Source organism: Phalacrocorax carbo, chromosome 2 (assembly GCF_963921805.1).
Source record: "Phalacrocorax carbo chromosome 2, bPhaCar2.1, whole genome shotgun sequence".
Taxonomy (NCBI): Eukaryota; Metazoa; Chordata; class Aves; order Suliformes; family Phalacrocoracidae; genus Phalacrocorax; species Phalacrocorax carbo.
The window spans coordinates 57515180-57532801 of record NC_087514.1 but is presented as its reverse complement, the minus strand read 5'-3'; the positions used below and the strand labels follow the sequence as shown (position 1 = coordinate 57532801).

At 39.1% G+C, this 17622-nt stretch overlaps 1 protein-coding gene across 8 annotated transcripts in view; it reads left to right on the top strand.

Annotated features, from left to right (window-relative positions):
• Positions 1-17622, top strand: part of PIEZO2 (piezo type mechanosensitive ion channel component 2) — a 311692-nt gene that overhangs the window by 194289 nt on the left and 99781 nt on the right. For 4 of the 8 annotated variants that reach the window (XM_064443024.1, XM_064443020.1, XM_064443017.1 and 1 more), the window contains exon 8: positions 14409-14577. In XM_064443024.1, the coding sequence (XP_064299094.1) occupies positions 14409-14577 (169 nt within the window). The remainder of the gene's footprint in view (positions 1-14408; positions 14578-17622) is intronic. The other 4 variants (XM_064443019.1, XM_064443022.1, XM_064443021.1 and 1 more) reach the window with 1 other exon arrangement.

Below are 17622 nucleotides of genomic sequence, written 5' to 3'. Positions count from 1 at the left end.
CACTTTGTAGTCACAGAGGATGCAGCAAACCATGCCGGACTAGCCACCATGTTTCTCATGATGACCAGACTGGGTTTTAGAGCCAGGATTTCTCTCTTGCAGAGGAAGACAAGTTAGCTAATTGTCCTTATTCTTATGGAAGTTTTGCAGCTGAGTTTCATAGCAGCTGTATGATGTACAACGTCTTAGGAGACTATTAATTCTACTTAAAAGGCTTTGGCCTATGTGGTTTCTTAGAACTTTATCTTCAGCTTCATTACCTTTTTCAAAATTATTTTGCAAAGGAAGTGTTAACAGCTTAGAAATGTAGGTTCAGACTCCTGTTGACAAAAGACATTATTCATCCTTGCTATCATCATAATCTCTTCCTAAACTATGAGGTAGCCCAGGGCTCATGTGGGCTTCCTTTCCCGTGAAAGGTTGGACAAGATGATCTTTTGAGGACCCTTCCAACCTGGGCTGGTCTATGATACTGTCATTCTAAGTGCTCTTTTGAATTGCATGTTTCTGCAAAAGATGTCTTGTCTCAGGATTTTGTGCACCATACAAAGTGAGTTTCTCAATATTATGCTAGGAAATGTTTCTGATCTGCACAGCAAACAGTCCATTTGCTATCAGATGAACCATCAGAGTCCGTGCAGTCTTCATTTTTTATTAACTACCTAATAATGTATATCTGGTGTTCAAAAAGATTGATACTTATAGCTGTGGCTGGTGAGTAGACAGTTACCAGAATTCCTGACAGCATGGCAGAAGAGTTGAAAATATAGGGGAACCAAAGAATACTGGAAAATTTGTAGTAAATCTTCTAACCTTCTCCATTGTCTTTGGTTCTGCTTCCTAAGAGGAAGGTCTACTGGTTCTTAACGAACCTGCATATTCTTTAGTTCCCTTTTAGTGTCCTACCTCACTGCAACAAGCTGGCTTGGTCTATTTCAGAAACTGCTCAGGATAACTGACAAAGAAAGAGTTCTATCTAGTGAACCCTGCTCAGAATTCAGTACAAACTGAACTTTTTACAAGACTGAAAAATACATACGATTTTTGACTGTCTTGAGTTTTACACTTTTAACCATTCTGAGAGCACTGTCTAGAATATCCAAATGCTATAGGAGAACCAGTGGTGGGGTTCCCAGTCAGTTGTAGCAAGAAAGCCTAGGAAACGTTGCAAAACTACTTGCTGTTGTGAGATGTCCAGCTTAGTGTCTGCCACATGGGCATTCGGAGGTGCATCCAAAATGAATTCACCTCTTTCAACACTTATTCAAAAGGATTCCTTGGAGATTCACTCATCAGCAGACATGTAATAAATGTCCACGCTGGTCTCACTTTATAGGAGTTGTACACAACATTGATTTAAAATGGTTAGCTCAGGTTTTGGTGGAAGTCCAATGGTGACAACAGGGAGGTCAGTGCAAACTTACCCAGCTTTACTAGGGAGAATTTGTAGCCCTTGCTGGTCTTTACATAGTTATTAATACTCTTTTTGCTACATACTGCAGTTCTTTAAAATCAGCAAATTCTTGTTTGTGCCAGGATTTAAAGCAAATTTGAAAATTTTGGGGAAAAGCAACAGATGAACTAGTAAGTAAACTGCAGCAATTTCTCTGGCAGAGCCTCCCTTCCCAGCTTTCCTGGCAGTCTGTGCGACGGTGGCTCTCCATCCCTACAGTGGGGCCGCAGTGGTGGCTCTCCATCCTCACATCAGAGCCGTCAGCATTCACCGTAACTGCCACCCTGCACTAAGTGCCAAATTTAGCCCTGGCAGAAGTAGGCACAACTTTATTCATGTCACTGGTGTTGCACCACAGGTGATATACATCCCTCTATCTTCCCCTGGACTTGAAAGGGATGTAAACCGAGAGACATGCTAAGGCCTTTTAAAAACTACAGGTTTCTACAGGCAGGATAGACCAGTTTCCAAGCCATGTTTTGCTGCAGCAGCAAGCCTGCAACGGGTGAGCTCTCTGAAAGTCTGGTGGGGGCTGGCCCTGGCCACAGGTGGTTCTCATTAGTGGGGAGAGGGGAGCCTTGGCACTCCCAACAACGTGTATGTTGTATCCGGAAACTAAGCGTAAGCTGCAAACATAAAAATCAGTCACCATCACATGACATAATGTTGGCAAATTGCCACTTCCTTGCTGTCTCCTGCCCCCAAATAGCCATTACCATAAGAACAGCCGAAGGTGCCTGTTTCTTGGGATGCATTGAAATATCGGGATGAGAGGGACAGACGGAAATGACAAAGATTTTACAAGCTCTGATGTATCCTGATAAAATTCCTGCTGATTCTGGTTTGAAATGGGTGTGCAATCGCTCTTGTAACAGAGCTTTCCCACTCCTGCAGCCACTAACCCCTCTGGCATGGGACCAGCACACCTCTCTGCTCATGGTCAGGGAGAGCTGGATCACTCCATTCTCCCATACATGCTGTGTGTCTGCTTATATGTATCTCATTCCCGCGCTGACACTGAGTACAGACTCCCTGCCCATCACCCGCTGTCCTGTGTGGACATGCAGGGGACGACTGTGAAGAAGTGACCCTTTAATTTTCTTTTCTTATTTTTTAAAGAACACAGATCTGCATGCTATGATCATTGAGCAAGTGTCCGAAAAAAAGGACAGAGAAGGGATAGACAGACATCAACCCCTCGGCTCTTACCAGACTTGGATTGCTATTCCTTTTTTGTATTACGAGAAGTGGATAATTAGCAAACTTCTTTTAGCATTACAGGCTTGTCTTTACTGGTTTCCTGAGGTCTCTTCACCAGCCTTTATTTTCATACTCTGGCATGCCCAGAAATTGTGATGATAAATATTTAGCACTTACGTAGCTCTTTGTATTTTCAGCTCAATATATAAACATCGACAAATGAATCATCCCACATTCCTCGGAGGTAGTACAAAAGGCAGTCCTGACTAACCTCAGTCGAGCACACCCCAGGGAGTTAGCCCTTTTCTGCATGAGAGACGGTCTCCATCGGTTTCTATAAACACTCATAGTGGATGTGCTTAATCGCTTGTTTATGTTTGTCTAGCTGAAGTTGGGAACTTACTGATAAAAACTGAGCCAATCAGTTACAGTTTATAAGTGATTTAAAATCAGCTACGTTTTACAGCTTTGGTTTTGAAAGTAGTTATTTGGCATTTCCCAAGCCTTATTTTTCATTATCCCGTTATCTTCTTTCCCATATCTTGCTATTTTATTTCCTTTTTCTGTTTAAAAACAAATGGGAATCATAACTTACATTTCTGCCTTAGCACATCTTCTACTAAAAAAGAATATCTGTGCTCATATTTTCTACTGCAAAATCTTTCAATTTAGGTATCTATCAGTCTTGCTTTTTTCCAATCCATTTCACCGCCAGCTGAGTAAGTGGAAAATCTCTTTATCCTCTGCATGCATCACTGAACCTAGCAGACAGTCCCAGTGTGACTGAGAAGTATCATCATTCCCTTTCAGAGGCAGAAAAATTCCCTAACAGAGAAGTTAGATGAATTGCATAACCCCCCTCAGATACCCAGAGCTCGGAGTAAAACCCAAAGTTTTTGGCTGCAGTCTGTGTCCTTAGGTTCCTAGATCACAGACCAAGTTACTTCAAAGTTGAAATGAGTATGAAACTACACTTTAAACCAATTTCTGTTCTTCTGCATCTGTTATTCTAAGAAGTAACAATAAATCTCTTAAGCTGGTAGGCAGTTGCATGGCTAGTTGTTGTACGGGTCACTTGCACATTGTGGTCATGTTGCACCACCCCACTAAACGCTGGTGCTCACAGGGGTTATTTGAGCATGGTCTTTTTCCTAAAGGATTTCTGCTGAAGCTTTGCAGTCATTGGACTAGCTGTGTAAACGCATCCGTCCTTCTCCCAGCACCTGAGCTTAGGACAAGAAGACTGTCTGTGGGCTGCACTCTCTGTTTTAGTTTTAGGAGCAGGCTGTCCTCCCTTCACATCCCCTGCTCTGCCTGTGTGAGACTTTCTGAGGTGGGACTGTTGGCTTCTTTCCTGTCAGCAGCTCTGCCAACTCTACTTTGAAAAACCAATAACCTCAGTTACTAATTGGCACGGAAAGACGTCGTTAAGCCATGCCTCCTGCTGTGTGCTGAGGTGTCCAAGCTCGCCCTCTGGCAAGGGGAAGCCTTTGCGGCCATGGTTCAGCATGTTTCTGAACATGCCTTTGCTTTTCCCTCTCCTGCTTTCCACATGGCTCCTTAGAAACCTGGACGTGTTTTCTCATTACTTTCATCTCTGAGTAGAAAATGCAACTAAACCTTAAAAATTTTTACTTTTATTGGCACGATTTGGGTGGCGTCCTTCCCCAGGTGGTGCTTTTCAGTGTAAGTTGCTTTTCATTCCCCCATACAGTCGCAGGGACCGTGCGCATGTGAGAGGAAGGGGAGCGGGTGGCAAACCACTGCACCTGGTGCCAACCAGCCTCCTCCGCTGCGGTGGCTTTTCTTTCTCCATCTTCTCATCCCAGCAGTGCTGCCTCAGCTTCTGCAGCCTCTGTGCTCCCTGAGTTGCCTCCGGTTTGTAGCTGAAACTGTTTGAAAAAAAACCCCTGCTGCATTTACAGTAGTTTTGTTTTAGTGACAGAACAAACATCTACCTAACACTCTACCTAACATGTGAGCCAGGCTGCTGCTGTCACAGCAGTAACACTGCTGGTTCTGGTGAGGAGGGATCATGTTTAAGGAGGAACTCTAGCTAAGGTATCAGGCAGGGGCCCTAACACAATTTCTTCTGCAGCTTTATCCCCATTTCACCTTCTTGACATCCTATCTGGTGGTCCTCCCTCTGCCAGACGCTCAGCTGTCTGATTGGGATGAAAAGATACTGGAGTCACTGCTTCAGGACATTTCTTCATCTGATGATCACCTCTGGAAGTCCCAGCAAAGGTCCCCAAAGGCTACAGCAACATCGCTGCTTTTCTAGCTCACTGATGTGCTGAAAAGGGCAATGTCAGTATCAATGCTCACCAGAAATTCAGGGCACAGCTGAGCTGTGTCATGGGTAATGAAACAGCTTGGGGAGGGGATTCAGAGAGGAAAACCACTGATAGGATAAATCTTCTTCATGCCAGGCTTTTGACAATAGGTTTTTTTCTCAGTAAACAAAAGGGATTAATAGACCCACTGTGATAAGAGTGGGGAATTAGTGCCTCTAAGGCAATGAAAGCATACTACAAGATCTTGGAGTAGAAAGTCAGTACAAAGCTCAATTATTGGATGAAGCGTGGCGTATATCTCACAAATCTTTATGTTCAGACTTAAGTTCCCCTGAGGGCAGCTGCTTTATTTCAGATACATGAAGTATTTGTCTGAAGTTTGGTAATTTTTAATGGATGTCCAATCCTTAACAGCTTCCAGTCACATAGTCTCAGAAAAAATTCCATTATCTGATTACTTCAAAAAAAACCAGGTTATATAGCAGATACTATTAAACATCCTGTTTTAAAGTTGTTAATCCACTTGAGAGCAAAGTGATTTTATTGCGGCTGCTTATATGGTCATTTTATTCTCCCTGAATTAAGATTCGTGTTGCGTTTACAGTTTTTGCAAGTATTTTGCAAGTGTTTTTCTATAATTCACAACCCTTAAAGCTATCCTTTCTCTTCTACAGCTTTCTTGATTAATGGCTCATAATTTCTCTCTGGTCTTATTACATGGAGGATATTAGCACACAAGTTTTAATTACTTATTTTTTCATGAGATTTCTCATGCAGTAGATGTGCACTTGAAATTAGTTTTCCTTTTAAAGAAAAGTCACTGATGTTCAGAAGAGGGTGGGAGATATACCAGGGCTGGTTTTGTCATTGCCAGAAAAGCTTTGATCCAATAGAAACTATGGAAACCAAGATTTGGTAGAAAAAAAAAAGTGCATAGACATCTGCTAAAGAGCTATAGAAATATGATGACATTAAAACAAAAGTTAGAATGATCTACTTACCCACCAAGCCTATATTCACTGTGTGTATGCCTGTATTATAGCGTTGTGATAGCAACACTCTGAAGAAAAACACTTCCAGTTTCAGCCTACATTTTCAGATATTTCCAAAAAAGTTATTAACTCTGAAGCTGAAATTTATCATAATACTTCTCAACCCAAATAATCAAATTTTTCTGTTATTGTTAATATGGCACAGTTCCACTTAGCCAGTTCTGAATTATCCAAGTCTGAACCAAAGCAGGGTCTAGGGCTTATAAGTGCTAAAAATACTTGCAATGCTTTTTAAAGTTTGTATCACTCCAAAAGGGATGAATTTAATAACTTTAGTCCAGCTGTGGACGGAGGTTTGTGTCTGCAGTATCTGCCTACACAGTTGTCCTGCTGAGCTGAGGAGAAGGCATGAAGGATCAGCACCTTCTCTGTGGAATCTTATAAATAACGTGATTTGGAAAGTCAAATGCCAATTTTCACATTCATTCTCTTTTTTCCCTTAAAAAGCCATGTGAAACCAAATGCCTCCTGCTCATCTTAACTCTAATTCTTTGGGACACTTAATGCATTTCAGCCAACTTTCCCACCTCTTTCCTCCCTGTGTTCTGCTATTTCTGTAAAAATGTTGTGTCAGTTCAGCGTAACCTGGAGCATTAGCCCCGGTGTGGTCTGAATTCCCAGACCATAGCCACAACCTCTGGAAAGCAAGGATGGGCCTGGAGGTACCATGGGACTGTCTGAGTCCTTTCCAACAGTATGTATTTCTTTGGGCATATAGCCAAATGATGTACTGGGGAAAGTGGGGTGTCTCACAGGATTCCCTTGGAAGAGACTCTATGGATATAATTTTATGGATCATAACTTATGTGTAGCTCTGCCATCCAAGTACAGAAAACTCAACAGGATGGCTTGTATGAATGGGGGACTCCTAACTTTTAGGAGGGCTGTGTAGAAATTGTCTTCTGTTTGCTAATTTATTTTTTAATTATTTACACTCCTTCCTCTTCTCGACAGGGCATTTTCCAATTTGGCAAGAGTATATACCTCCTTTAAGTCAATGTTTGACAAAAGGTTCACTCTTCAAGTGCTTACAGTTTAGGACATAGCCCTTTCAGTATTTCAAGTACTCTTCTTCATCAGTCTCCGTCTTTGGGGCTTGTCTTGTAAATCATGAAGTTTTGCCTTTTCTCCCTGTATGACAGCCCTATTTTCCCCAGGAAAAGATTTCTAACACCACCAGTATCTGTGTCCCCCACCCCCCCACCCCCCCCCAAAAAAAAGCTACACTTTTTTTCACCATTTTTGGGAATTTACTGTTGTTAACTTTCTTTTTTGTAAATAAACTCTGTTGTTCCTTTTTCTGCTCTCCCTCTTCCCTCCCCTCCCCATCTCTCCTCTCCTCCTCCTCTTCTTTTTCTTCTTCTTCTTCTTCTCTTCTTCCATTTTCTTCTCGTGTTTGGCCACTTTTAGCATCTCCATTTAGGGCTCAGCCATTCCAATGTCAGTCAACTTTCATAGTCTCCTACCCCAGATATGTAGGCACCACTCCCCTCCCCTTCCACGTGAGGGAAGTGAAATAAGTATGCAATAGATGATCTCCAGATGACATAAAGATTCAGACAGTTCATAAAATCCAACAGAAATTCACAAGTTCTGCAAAGATGGATTTCCCAAATCCAACACTGCACAGCAGAAGTCTCTGATGCTATTGCCATGAATAACCATCCACTATGTACTGGCCCTGGCAAAAAATTCCTGTGATCATAAATACTAAATCAGGAAATGCAGCTCCTGAAGTGACTTGATGCAGACATTTCTTCAAAATGTAATCTTCATTGTCCTGTTCTGGATTTAATTTCCAGCCTGCTACCATGTCAAAGAGTTGCAGACTTGCATCATTGTTTTATTTTATTTTATTAGTCTATGGTAAATCTTTTCCTGAAACAGGAAGCAACTCCTGTGAAATAATCTTTTCTGCTTAAATCAGTCAGTATTTGTAATGTACATCCAGCTTATTGTGGATAAAAAGCAAATGTTACATGCAATAACAGGAATATTTGGATGAAGAAGGCTTGAAATAGCTGTAAAAAAGTCTTGGAAATTTTCAGGTATCATCTGTGATTTGATAATTTTCCACAAAACCCTGTGTGTGTTAATGTTCTAAGTACATTATTAAAACCATAGTTTATTTTGAGTTCTCCATTCCCAAAGTCCATCTTGATTCTGTTATATATGATATATCTATATATGATATATATATGATATATATATATATCATATAATATAGATCTTAAATTGCAGTATACATAACTCATGGTGTAGTATACATACTCAAAGTAGCAACTGTGTGAGAAAGTTAAAAAAAGGAATACCCTTCCATACTGGCAGACCTCTGTACCTTTCCGTTGCCCATTGTCAAAGCAACTGTGGAAGTGAGACCATAACTTGCAAGTATTCTCAGTGTTGTAATTACCCATTAAAATCAGTACTGTAGTACTGCTACAATATGAGATGTGCAGTTTCCAAATCAATGCCACCTGAACACCCCACAGCCTCTAAAACTGCATTTAGTGACCTTAAAGGAATTGGCATGGTTGTCTTTAAGGAGAGATAAGCATTACAACATGCATTACACTCATGCCTAAAATCTTCAGATTGTTTCTCCTGTTATGGATATATTTTCCTTCTGATTAAATACACAATTCTCAATAAAGATGCACATTGTTATTGCTTCCCTTGATAAAAATTAGCACAATCCCATTTGGTCTGGGATTTCAAACATCCTGCCTTTACATCCTATGGAAACAGTAGGTTCGGTCTCCTAACAAATGAAATACCATTGCATGGAATAGCTGTACAGATTTCCTTTCTTCCCTTTTCCACCCACTTATCTGGTTTCACTCTGGTTTTTGGCACTATCACCTTGAAAAAGAATGTTATGTTAAAAATATAAACCAGAAAATTGAGTGTATTAGGAGAACTCTTGCTTCCTTTCTTTCTTATCTGTAGTCTTTTACTATTTCTTAGGGTATCCAAAATTCTGTTTCTTTTCCTTATTTTTTATGAATGAAGAGCATTTAAAGCTATGCCATGATATTAACATACGCAGTTATCTTATTGATGTAGTAGTATACCTCTGACCAGAATGATTTGTAGTAAGTGGTGTATAGGAAAATGTTTGACAAATCTGCATGCAGTTTTAAACTTTTATATGTATGTCAGTGAAGCAAAACAAGACAATTTCAGTCCCTCTGCATTGATACCTGGCTACAATATATGAGAATAAACCAAAGCAGCGTGCAAACTCACGAGCATGTGTAGTCTACAGAGGTTGAGCAAACTGAAACTGAGAATCCACTGTACTCTCAGACCCTTCAGAGGAAATGTAATCAATAGGACATGATAACAGCCATTTTCCTGCCACTGTGAATCACTTCACATCCTCTTTGATCGAAAGCACTGAATGAATTTTTTATGTGTGGTTTGCACATTGTCAGGAGTTAGGTCGGGCTCATGAGAAAAGCTGTTGTATGTCTTTTGTTTCCGCTTAGTGAGTCAGAAGTGAGTCTGTAAAACATTGTAAGTTATTACCTTGGAGGCTTTCTGCAGAAAACGTGATTGTTTTTCTTATATTAATGTATTTTGATGCATATTCATAAGTGCTGTATGGAAGGTGATAGCTTCTGTCACTAAAGTGACACTATATAATTTTTGTTCCCAATCCTTAAACAAATAAAACAGCTCTCAAGCTCAGTCAGAATTTCAGCACAGTCTCACCCCAAGTTCTTTCAGACGAGTTAAAGAAAAACCCTAACATATTAAAGTTCACTTCCGTTCAAATTGGATTTTCTAAAAGTGTGGTGAACACTGGTAGTTACGAATTCAGGATTTCTCTCTTTGCCTCCAAAGCCTGTCACATAGTGGTACTCTTTTCTCCTCTCTCCACCTTCACCTCTACCTCCATCTCCATCCATCTCACCCTCTTACTAGTCGACATTTTCATGCAGCTTGGAGGAATTAAGTGCCATTTTTTGTCTTGTGCTCCTCTGCTGATGTTATTTGGAACTGGCCAGCATGGTTACTCAATGCTGGGAAGATAAAAGAGATGAAACAGTTTCGTAAGAAGACAAGGTAGCAGGTATTACTTAGAGAAAAAGAAAGGAAGCTTAATTGACCTTGATTTTTTCCCTTGGTTTTGTGTATTAGTGCATCAAGATTTTGCAGTGACCAGTTTAGAAATTGCAGGTCTAATACTGTAGCAATAAAACAGCTTTCACCTATATCTTAACTGATGTTAGACTATCCAAAGAAGCCCAAACATATTTGGGTAAAAATGTAAAGGTAGGCTTCTACTCTGATACTTTGGGTGGTGTCTACGTTTGACCCCTAGGCCATACAAAGAGGGGAAAGCTGTGCAGTGAGGTGGAGGTGGAGTGTAGATGCTTGTTCTGGATCATTGGATGAGGTTGCTATAAATTGTGAAGCTCAGAGAGGATATAGGAAAATGACTTCTGCTCTGTTGTGTACTGAAAAGTAGTATGTAAAGTAGTACACAGAGTTGTAGGAAGATGCAGCAACTGGATATCTTGTCTAGACGAAACTGTTATAGAAACTAAATGTGTTAGAAAATAATAAGGCAGTAGAAGATTTGCTATCATTTCAATTAAAGAATGGATGCCTTCTAAACTCTAAACTGTAATTCAACCACAAGTTCCTCGTCCAATACAAGAACTATTGCATGTCCTACATTGTGCAGGAAGTGGGAATGATTACTTCCCTTCCTGGCCTTGGAAATTATGAAGCAAGCCCTGGTCTGAAGCCAACTGCTAAATCATCGGTACATGTAAGGTCTGGACTGACAACTACATTTTTACAAAGAAGAATGTTCAGACAATTTTACTGGAGGCAAAATTCACAGACTTAACAGATCTGTAATTACTTTGATAATTCTGTATGTGAGGCATACGTTTAATTTTTTTGGTTTATGTAACCATTGTTGTTCATACTTAATACCATGACTAATTACTAACACCAATTCTTACACTATAATTACTGTAATAATTAAATAATGCACGTTGGAGAAGTTTTAGCAATGTGCATAATGCAGTAATAAAACGTGGTACTTCAGCAGCTCCTTAGGTCAAATATCTGTGGGTGCAAAAGGAATTTTTTCTGTTTTCAATTAAAATTGAAATTGCTTTTCTGATTTTCAATGCTAGACTGATATAAAAAGGCGGTGTGGTTTGTTTTTTTTTTTATGGCCACAGCTTACAGCTTTGTTAGGGAGTCACAAAAGATGAAAGTGCATCTGCCAGAAGGATGATTCACAGATTCAGTAGGAAGCTTTGCTGGGAAAACAAACTTACAGAGTAGGAACTGGACAAAAAGATATCACCTGTATTTTAAGATCTGGTTTTCACTGTGTTGTTTCAGAGCATTCCTTAATTTCTAAAATTTTCCAAATTATTTCTACTATCTTTTTTTTTAAAATAAAATGCATTTTCAGAATGCTGATGACTGAAAAACACAATTTTTGCTTCTTTACAAGAATAGAAAGATTAATCTATTACATCTTGCAAACCTAAAGTTGCTTTTGACATTACATGCATCTTTTGAAAAACAAAGTATATCCATTAGTAAATGGTCACTCAGTATTTATTTTATTTGTTTTCTGTAACCAGACATGCATATGCTTGTTTGGCATCTGGTTTCCCCCACTTAGGACTCATTCTGACTTTACTGATGGTATACATGTATGTTGTCTAAGACAAAGCCCCACTAAGATCAGAGCTAGGCACAAATATAGCTGATTGTGATCAGTACTGAATGTAAAGACATCTTTGTGGAAAGAAGTATGCAGAACTGATTAATACCCTAATATATGTTGCTTACTGTAAATGCTTATACATTTTATGGCAGTCATTCCCATGTATTTAAAAGCTTTGAATAAGAGAAGATGTCTCTATGTCTCTGAAAAATGTTCTGCACCAGCAGTTCTCATTAAAGATAATGATGAAACATAAATATTAAATGAATAGCAACTTGTAGTCTTATTGGAGGCCAGAACAGACAGAATGAGTATTCCCAAGACATCAGGGGGTTTTAAATTTGATAGATGGGCAATATTGTGTGGAGTACCTTGTGACTAACAAGTCTCAAAAACCAAGGAGAATTCAGAAATGCAGACCAGTTCTTCTAGATTTCTGTGAAATTCTCCTAGATTCAAAGTGAAATGGGTTAAATGAATGCCTGGCTGGTCAGGTGGCAACTAAGAGGGAAGAGATACATGTAACTTATGTATATTTGGTGATGCAGGACGAAAAGGGAGCAGAACTAAGTCCAATAGTATGATGTATGGATAATTTGAAGCAAGCAAATGAAACTAACAGAATGAGGATTTAACTGAAGCATAATAGAATTTCCTAACTGGTAGGATTATGTGGAATATTTCTTCAGTGGAGATAAAAGTAAAACACACTTTGAGACATTATAGTTATAGTACATAATGCTATGTGCTAAAGGAATGGAATATATGATATGAACATCATGTCTGCTTGGCAGAAGGGTCCAAGGACCTTCAGAAACCGTTCTTTCCCTCATTTCTGTAGGAAATATTCATCACTCACTGTCACTGGAAAGACTTCTTACTTCAGTAAGAATTGGATTTCACTCTGATTCTGATACATTTGTGAAACAGAAACAGGGTGATTCATACTGCGCTTACATAGAAAAGCTTAAAATGAACCAAAGACAGAGGGATGTGTTGTGAAATAGATGTAGAGGATGGAACTAATAGGAACTCAACAATCCTGATCATTGACAGGCAAAAATTGCAAGTCAGTTGGCAGAGAGGAAAGCAGAAGAAACAAGATGTTCCCCTACACTGATAGAAATATGAACAGAATATAAGCCAGTGTGAATTTCGGTCTGATGGAGCCAAATCATAACACCAGCCCTGAATGTGCTTCGATGCTACGGAAGTTTGAATCTGGGTCAGTTCCAAACACAGCTCTGTCAGCTCCTTTAAGTTACAACACTTTATTTTGTATGCAGGATCATTTTTTTTTCTTTCCAACCTTGGATCCACCCAAAAGCTCTGAGAAGTCTTAAAGTTTATAGCCTTTGGCTCATGTTGACAATCAGAATGAGAAGTGAGTGCTGATAAATTGTTTAATAAAATGCTATAAAGCTGTAGGTCTGGAAGTTAATGGTATTATACCCATGCCACAAACCCCCACTGAACGAACAGGTATAACCTCTCCTTTTTCATATTCTTTTCACTCTATAGCATCCAAAGGGCAGATTTTAGGCAGTACATCTCTGTTGAATATCATTCTTTGTATTCATTCACTCTTTCATGTTGGATCTTGCTAGGTAAAAGAAGAAGCAATCTTTTAGACATACTATTGATGATTAAATCCCCCAGCAGAAAAACTTATTTTAAAATGTTTTTGGTTTCCTCTTTCAGAGTAATGATAGTTTGGGGGGGTGGGGGTGGTTCTGTCAAGAAATAGTTCTCTCTTCTCTTAGAATCAAATCTTATTTCTTGTAAAACCTGAAAACTTTCATATACATTGTGGAAGAAAAGGCTTTGTCAATAAACCAAAACTGTTTATAATGAATACTGACGTATGCTACTGGTAACTCTACGCACTATCTTTGGAACTCTGCAAAATATTTTACACTGAAAGAACTGGATTAATTTTGAATTCCTACTAGTTTTGTTTCAGCATCTGACACATTTATATATGTTTCTTACTTGATCGAAATATTGTGAGATCCCAGTTTTTCCAGAGATAGTCAAATATCTCATATAATTGGTATTAATACTGCAACTACATTAATGCTAATTATGGAAATATTTTTTCTTCATTTTTTTCCACAATGATTTGATCGTCCAGAACAATTGCCATTCTGAATGTGTTCTTTTTCTGTTCACAACAGCTATGTATTCAATGGAGCTCTGTATGTTTATAAGTATTTGCAAAATTAGATAGCAAAATATTAATAGTATTAGCTTTTGAAAAAAAAAAAAAGGTAAGCTGTTCAATGTGCTGAGGAGATGTACTTTACAGCTCCGTCCTGGCAGAGTGAGTGGAATGGTGTTGTATGTCAGTTTACTAAATCTGAAATGTCATATGCTGTGATTTGCCAAGTGGCCTTGCAGCCAGATTTTCTCTCCCTTTTTTCTGTAGCTCTGGATCTACGGTCATTTAAAGTTTTCACATTGGACATGGTAGATATAATATTATACTCCCATGTTTTATGTTGAAAACGAAATGCAAAGCCCGTTCCTTTTCACTATATATTGTGGAATGAAGTTCACTGCATTTCAGATAAGATGGAAAATACTGTTTTTGAACTGAGCAATGAGTATTATAGGTAAACAAAATTCACTTAAAAAATTTTAAACGTGGTAATATTTGGTGTTTATTTTCTAATTCTGTTGGTTTTTTATATCCACAGGTTGTTCGGTGTGACTTCTCTTACTCAGACAAACTGCTCAAGCACTTGGATGATCATCAAAAATCAAGAGTTACATTGGTATCACCATGCAAATCCAATCCTACTGCTGGTGATGTACTACACCCTCGCAACGCTTATCCGTCTTTGGCTACAAGAGCCCATTGTAAGGGTAACTTCCTTCTCGTTTCTGGCACTAATGACTATGAGACTGGCCAATGCAGATACTTGCTAAAAGAGGTGCAAACTTTCAAGAAAGTTAAGGGAAATAGACAGCAAGTGCAAGCTGGTATCTTGAATTCGGTCTTTCTGATAAGTGTCTTCAAGAGCCTGATCTTGAGCAGTTACATGGATATTCTTCTTATAGTCAGCAGGACTGTTTATGTGGGGACTACCATGGCAGAACAGTAACACTTACTCTGATTTGGAAAGCCAGTATCGATATGAAGTAGTGTGGGTGCTATTGAATAGAAGGCAAACGCCCAGGGCTTGTCTTGCAGGACTGAAGTAGGATACAGGCTGGCATACGATACTGTGAGGCAAGACAGAGATTTGCGGTTTTATCACAGATAGAGAAGTTGTTTCTTAAACAACTGAATCTGTGCACCTGAGTGAAAATCCCAGCATTCATTTAAGAGTCAGAGAAAAAGGAGACAAAAAGTAAATTTCTACTTCTTCCAGTTTCAAAGGAGAAAGGGAATATAAGAACCCAAAGATATCTTAAAAGCATAGAAACTGGTAGTATAAAGAGGATGATCCTAAGCATTATTTATTTTAATCTCCTTATCGTCTGAGGCTTGACATGAGTTTTAGAGCTTAGGTTTAGTGGTGCCATAAACCACAATGAAAATACTCATGACTGAGCTGTCAGTTAGTGGAGTTTGTAGTAGTATCAGGTAAAAATGTTGACAGTTTTCTTATTTTAAGGGTGTTTCTTCATATAACAGATAATGTAGCAGTTTAATGTTTTAAAAGACAGACAAAACACATCACCTCTGAACTGAGATGTCTGATATTTGGGGTTTACATATATTGGGCTACATAATAAAAGGTGAATGATGACAGAACTGTCAGCTTGAGTTATTAAAAAATTGTGTCTTAAGTTTCCAGAAATCTTAAGACTGGCTTTTCTAAAGTCACAAGGTTTTAAAAGATTGTGATCCAGTGCCCTCTGGCATTGAGTTCTTTTAGGGTTTTTTTCCCTACTATTTTTCTCTGCAGCTGCAGCAGCTGGAAACTTGCTTTTTTTTTTCCTTAAATGAAAACTGAGATTTGCAAATAATAATACTATTTTAGCCTTGGGGCTGTAACTAAAACTTCACATCTCACAAACTGCATAGTAAAATCATGAGAACTACTCACAGAGGAGTAACCACATGTGAAATGCAGTTAGTGGGAGCTGTGTGATCTCAGCATCTCTGGGAATTCATTTACAGTACCCGGATTGTTTTTATCCAACTTTCAGCATCTTTAAGTTTGCTGCTGGGTCTAAGTAGTTACTGTGCTTTTTCAGTGGAGAGAAATGAGCCTGTCTGTCTCAGGGTAGAGTGAATCGTGCAAGCTTCTCCAGGGACTAGAGAGGAACTATAGTGGACTTGCGTGCACTTCTTTCTTTTAGACTACATGTGTTGTCTGAGATGGATATTCCCATAAGACACTAAAATCAGTCTCTGAGAACTGGAAACAAGTCAAGTTAGAGATGCTTTCTAAGCAACTGAGCCAGAGTGAATAAGTATTCAAAAAGATTAATTTAAGAAAAGTTGATGTCTCTCAAACCCATGGCTACATCAGCTGCAATACGGACTCTTGGTACTCCCATGGGAGCTTCAAAAGCCAGGGGAATGATGCTTCCCACCAAAGAGAAATGGACACTTAAAAAAGAGAACATTGTAAAGAAAATTATTTCCATGCATTAATGCTCATTTTTGGTGCACAGGATGTAGTGATGCAAGTATTTGTCATTAGAAAGAGATGCTGAGATTTGCAAAATTTACCATCTTTTAGACACTTTCTCCTTATGGCCTTTTTTTGTCTATATGCATTTTGTTTTTCCTTTAGTGGTGCCATAGATCAGGAATTAATCTTCCTCGTACTAGCTTTCTCCTCGTAGATGCCGTTCTCAATTACTTATATCCAGAAATAATTGTATTCCAGGCTTCATGGCAATGTTTTTTGGCTTGTGAATTTGTGGTGCATTTGACTCATGGAACCGAGTATATAACCTGCCCTTGCAATCCCCAGCAATTTCAGTGTTACACTGTATTTAGGAGCCCACCACTAACCTGCCTAGAGTTGGATGGATGGCAAAGTCAATATGCTATGTGCTGTTTAGTGTAAAGCAGTTGTTCTCTGCATACTGCTGTCATATACAGTAAAAAGTGGCTCATCTAAGGCATTGGAACAGGCTGCCCAGAGAGGTGGTAGAGTCGCCAGCCCTGGAGGTATTTAAAAGATGCATAGACATGGCACTTCACAGCATGGTTTAGGAGACGTGGTAGTGTTGGGTAAATGGTTGGACTTGATGATCCTAGAGGTCTTTTCCAACCTTAATGATTCTATGATTCTATGATCTTAGAAATTTTATTCAAAAGGATCTACTGAACAAAACCAGTTTTGAACAAAATGCGTATGATAGATTATGCATAAAGAAATACTTATTTGGTCTAAAAAGATGTCCTTAAGCTAAATATAATAGTGGCATAGCAGACTCTAAACACAGAGTAAGGTGTTTTTTCTTTCTCATGTGAATTGCATCTTGGGGTCCTCCTGTGCACAAAATTCCTGCTGGATTGCAGCAGGACTTCTCTGAGACAGATGCTCTTGAGACTGTCTCTGAATACTGCAGCTGATGAACAATTTTACAGGAACAACGCTCACTTCAGATCTTGAGTTTCAAGGTGAAGTTTTTTGTGTGTGTGCCACAGTCTGCCAAAGTACAGCATGTATGAGATTTCAGTGTACAGTCTCTGTGTGGGATTCTGTATGGTTCTTACTCATGCAAAACACCATTGACGGTCAGTAGAAGTTTTACTTTTCTTATGCCTGGTATTTTGGATCCTGATTTGTTCTAACATTGGGTCTTGTGAAATTCTACCTCTGAAAATAAGAAGAGACAATCTCCCTCTGGAGATTTCAGCTCATAGTTGTAACTGTTAGTACTGAATATGTGAATAGGGCCCATTCATTCAGTCCAGTGAGTAGTAAGGAATAGTACAGA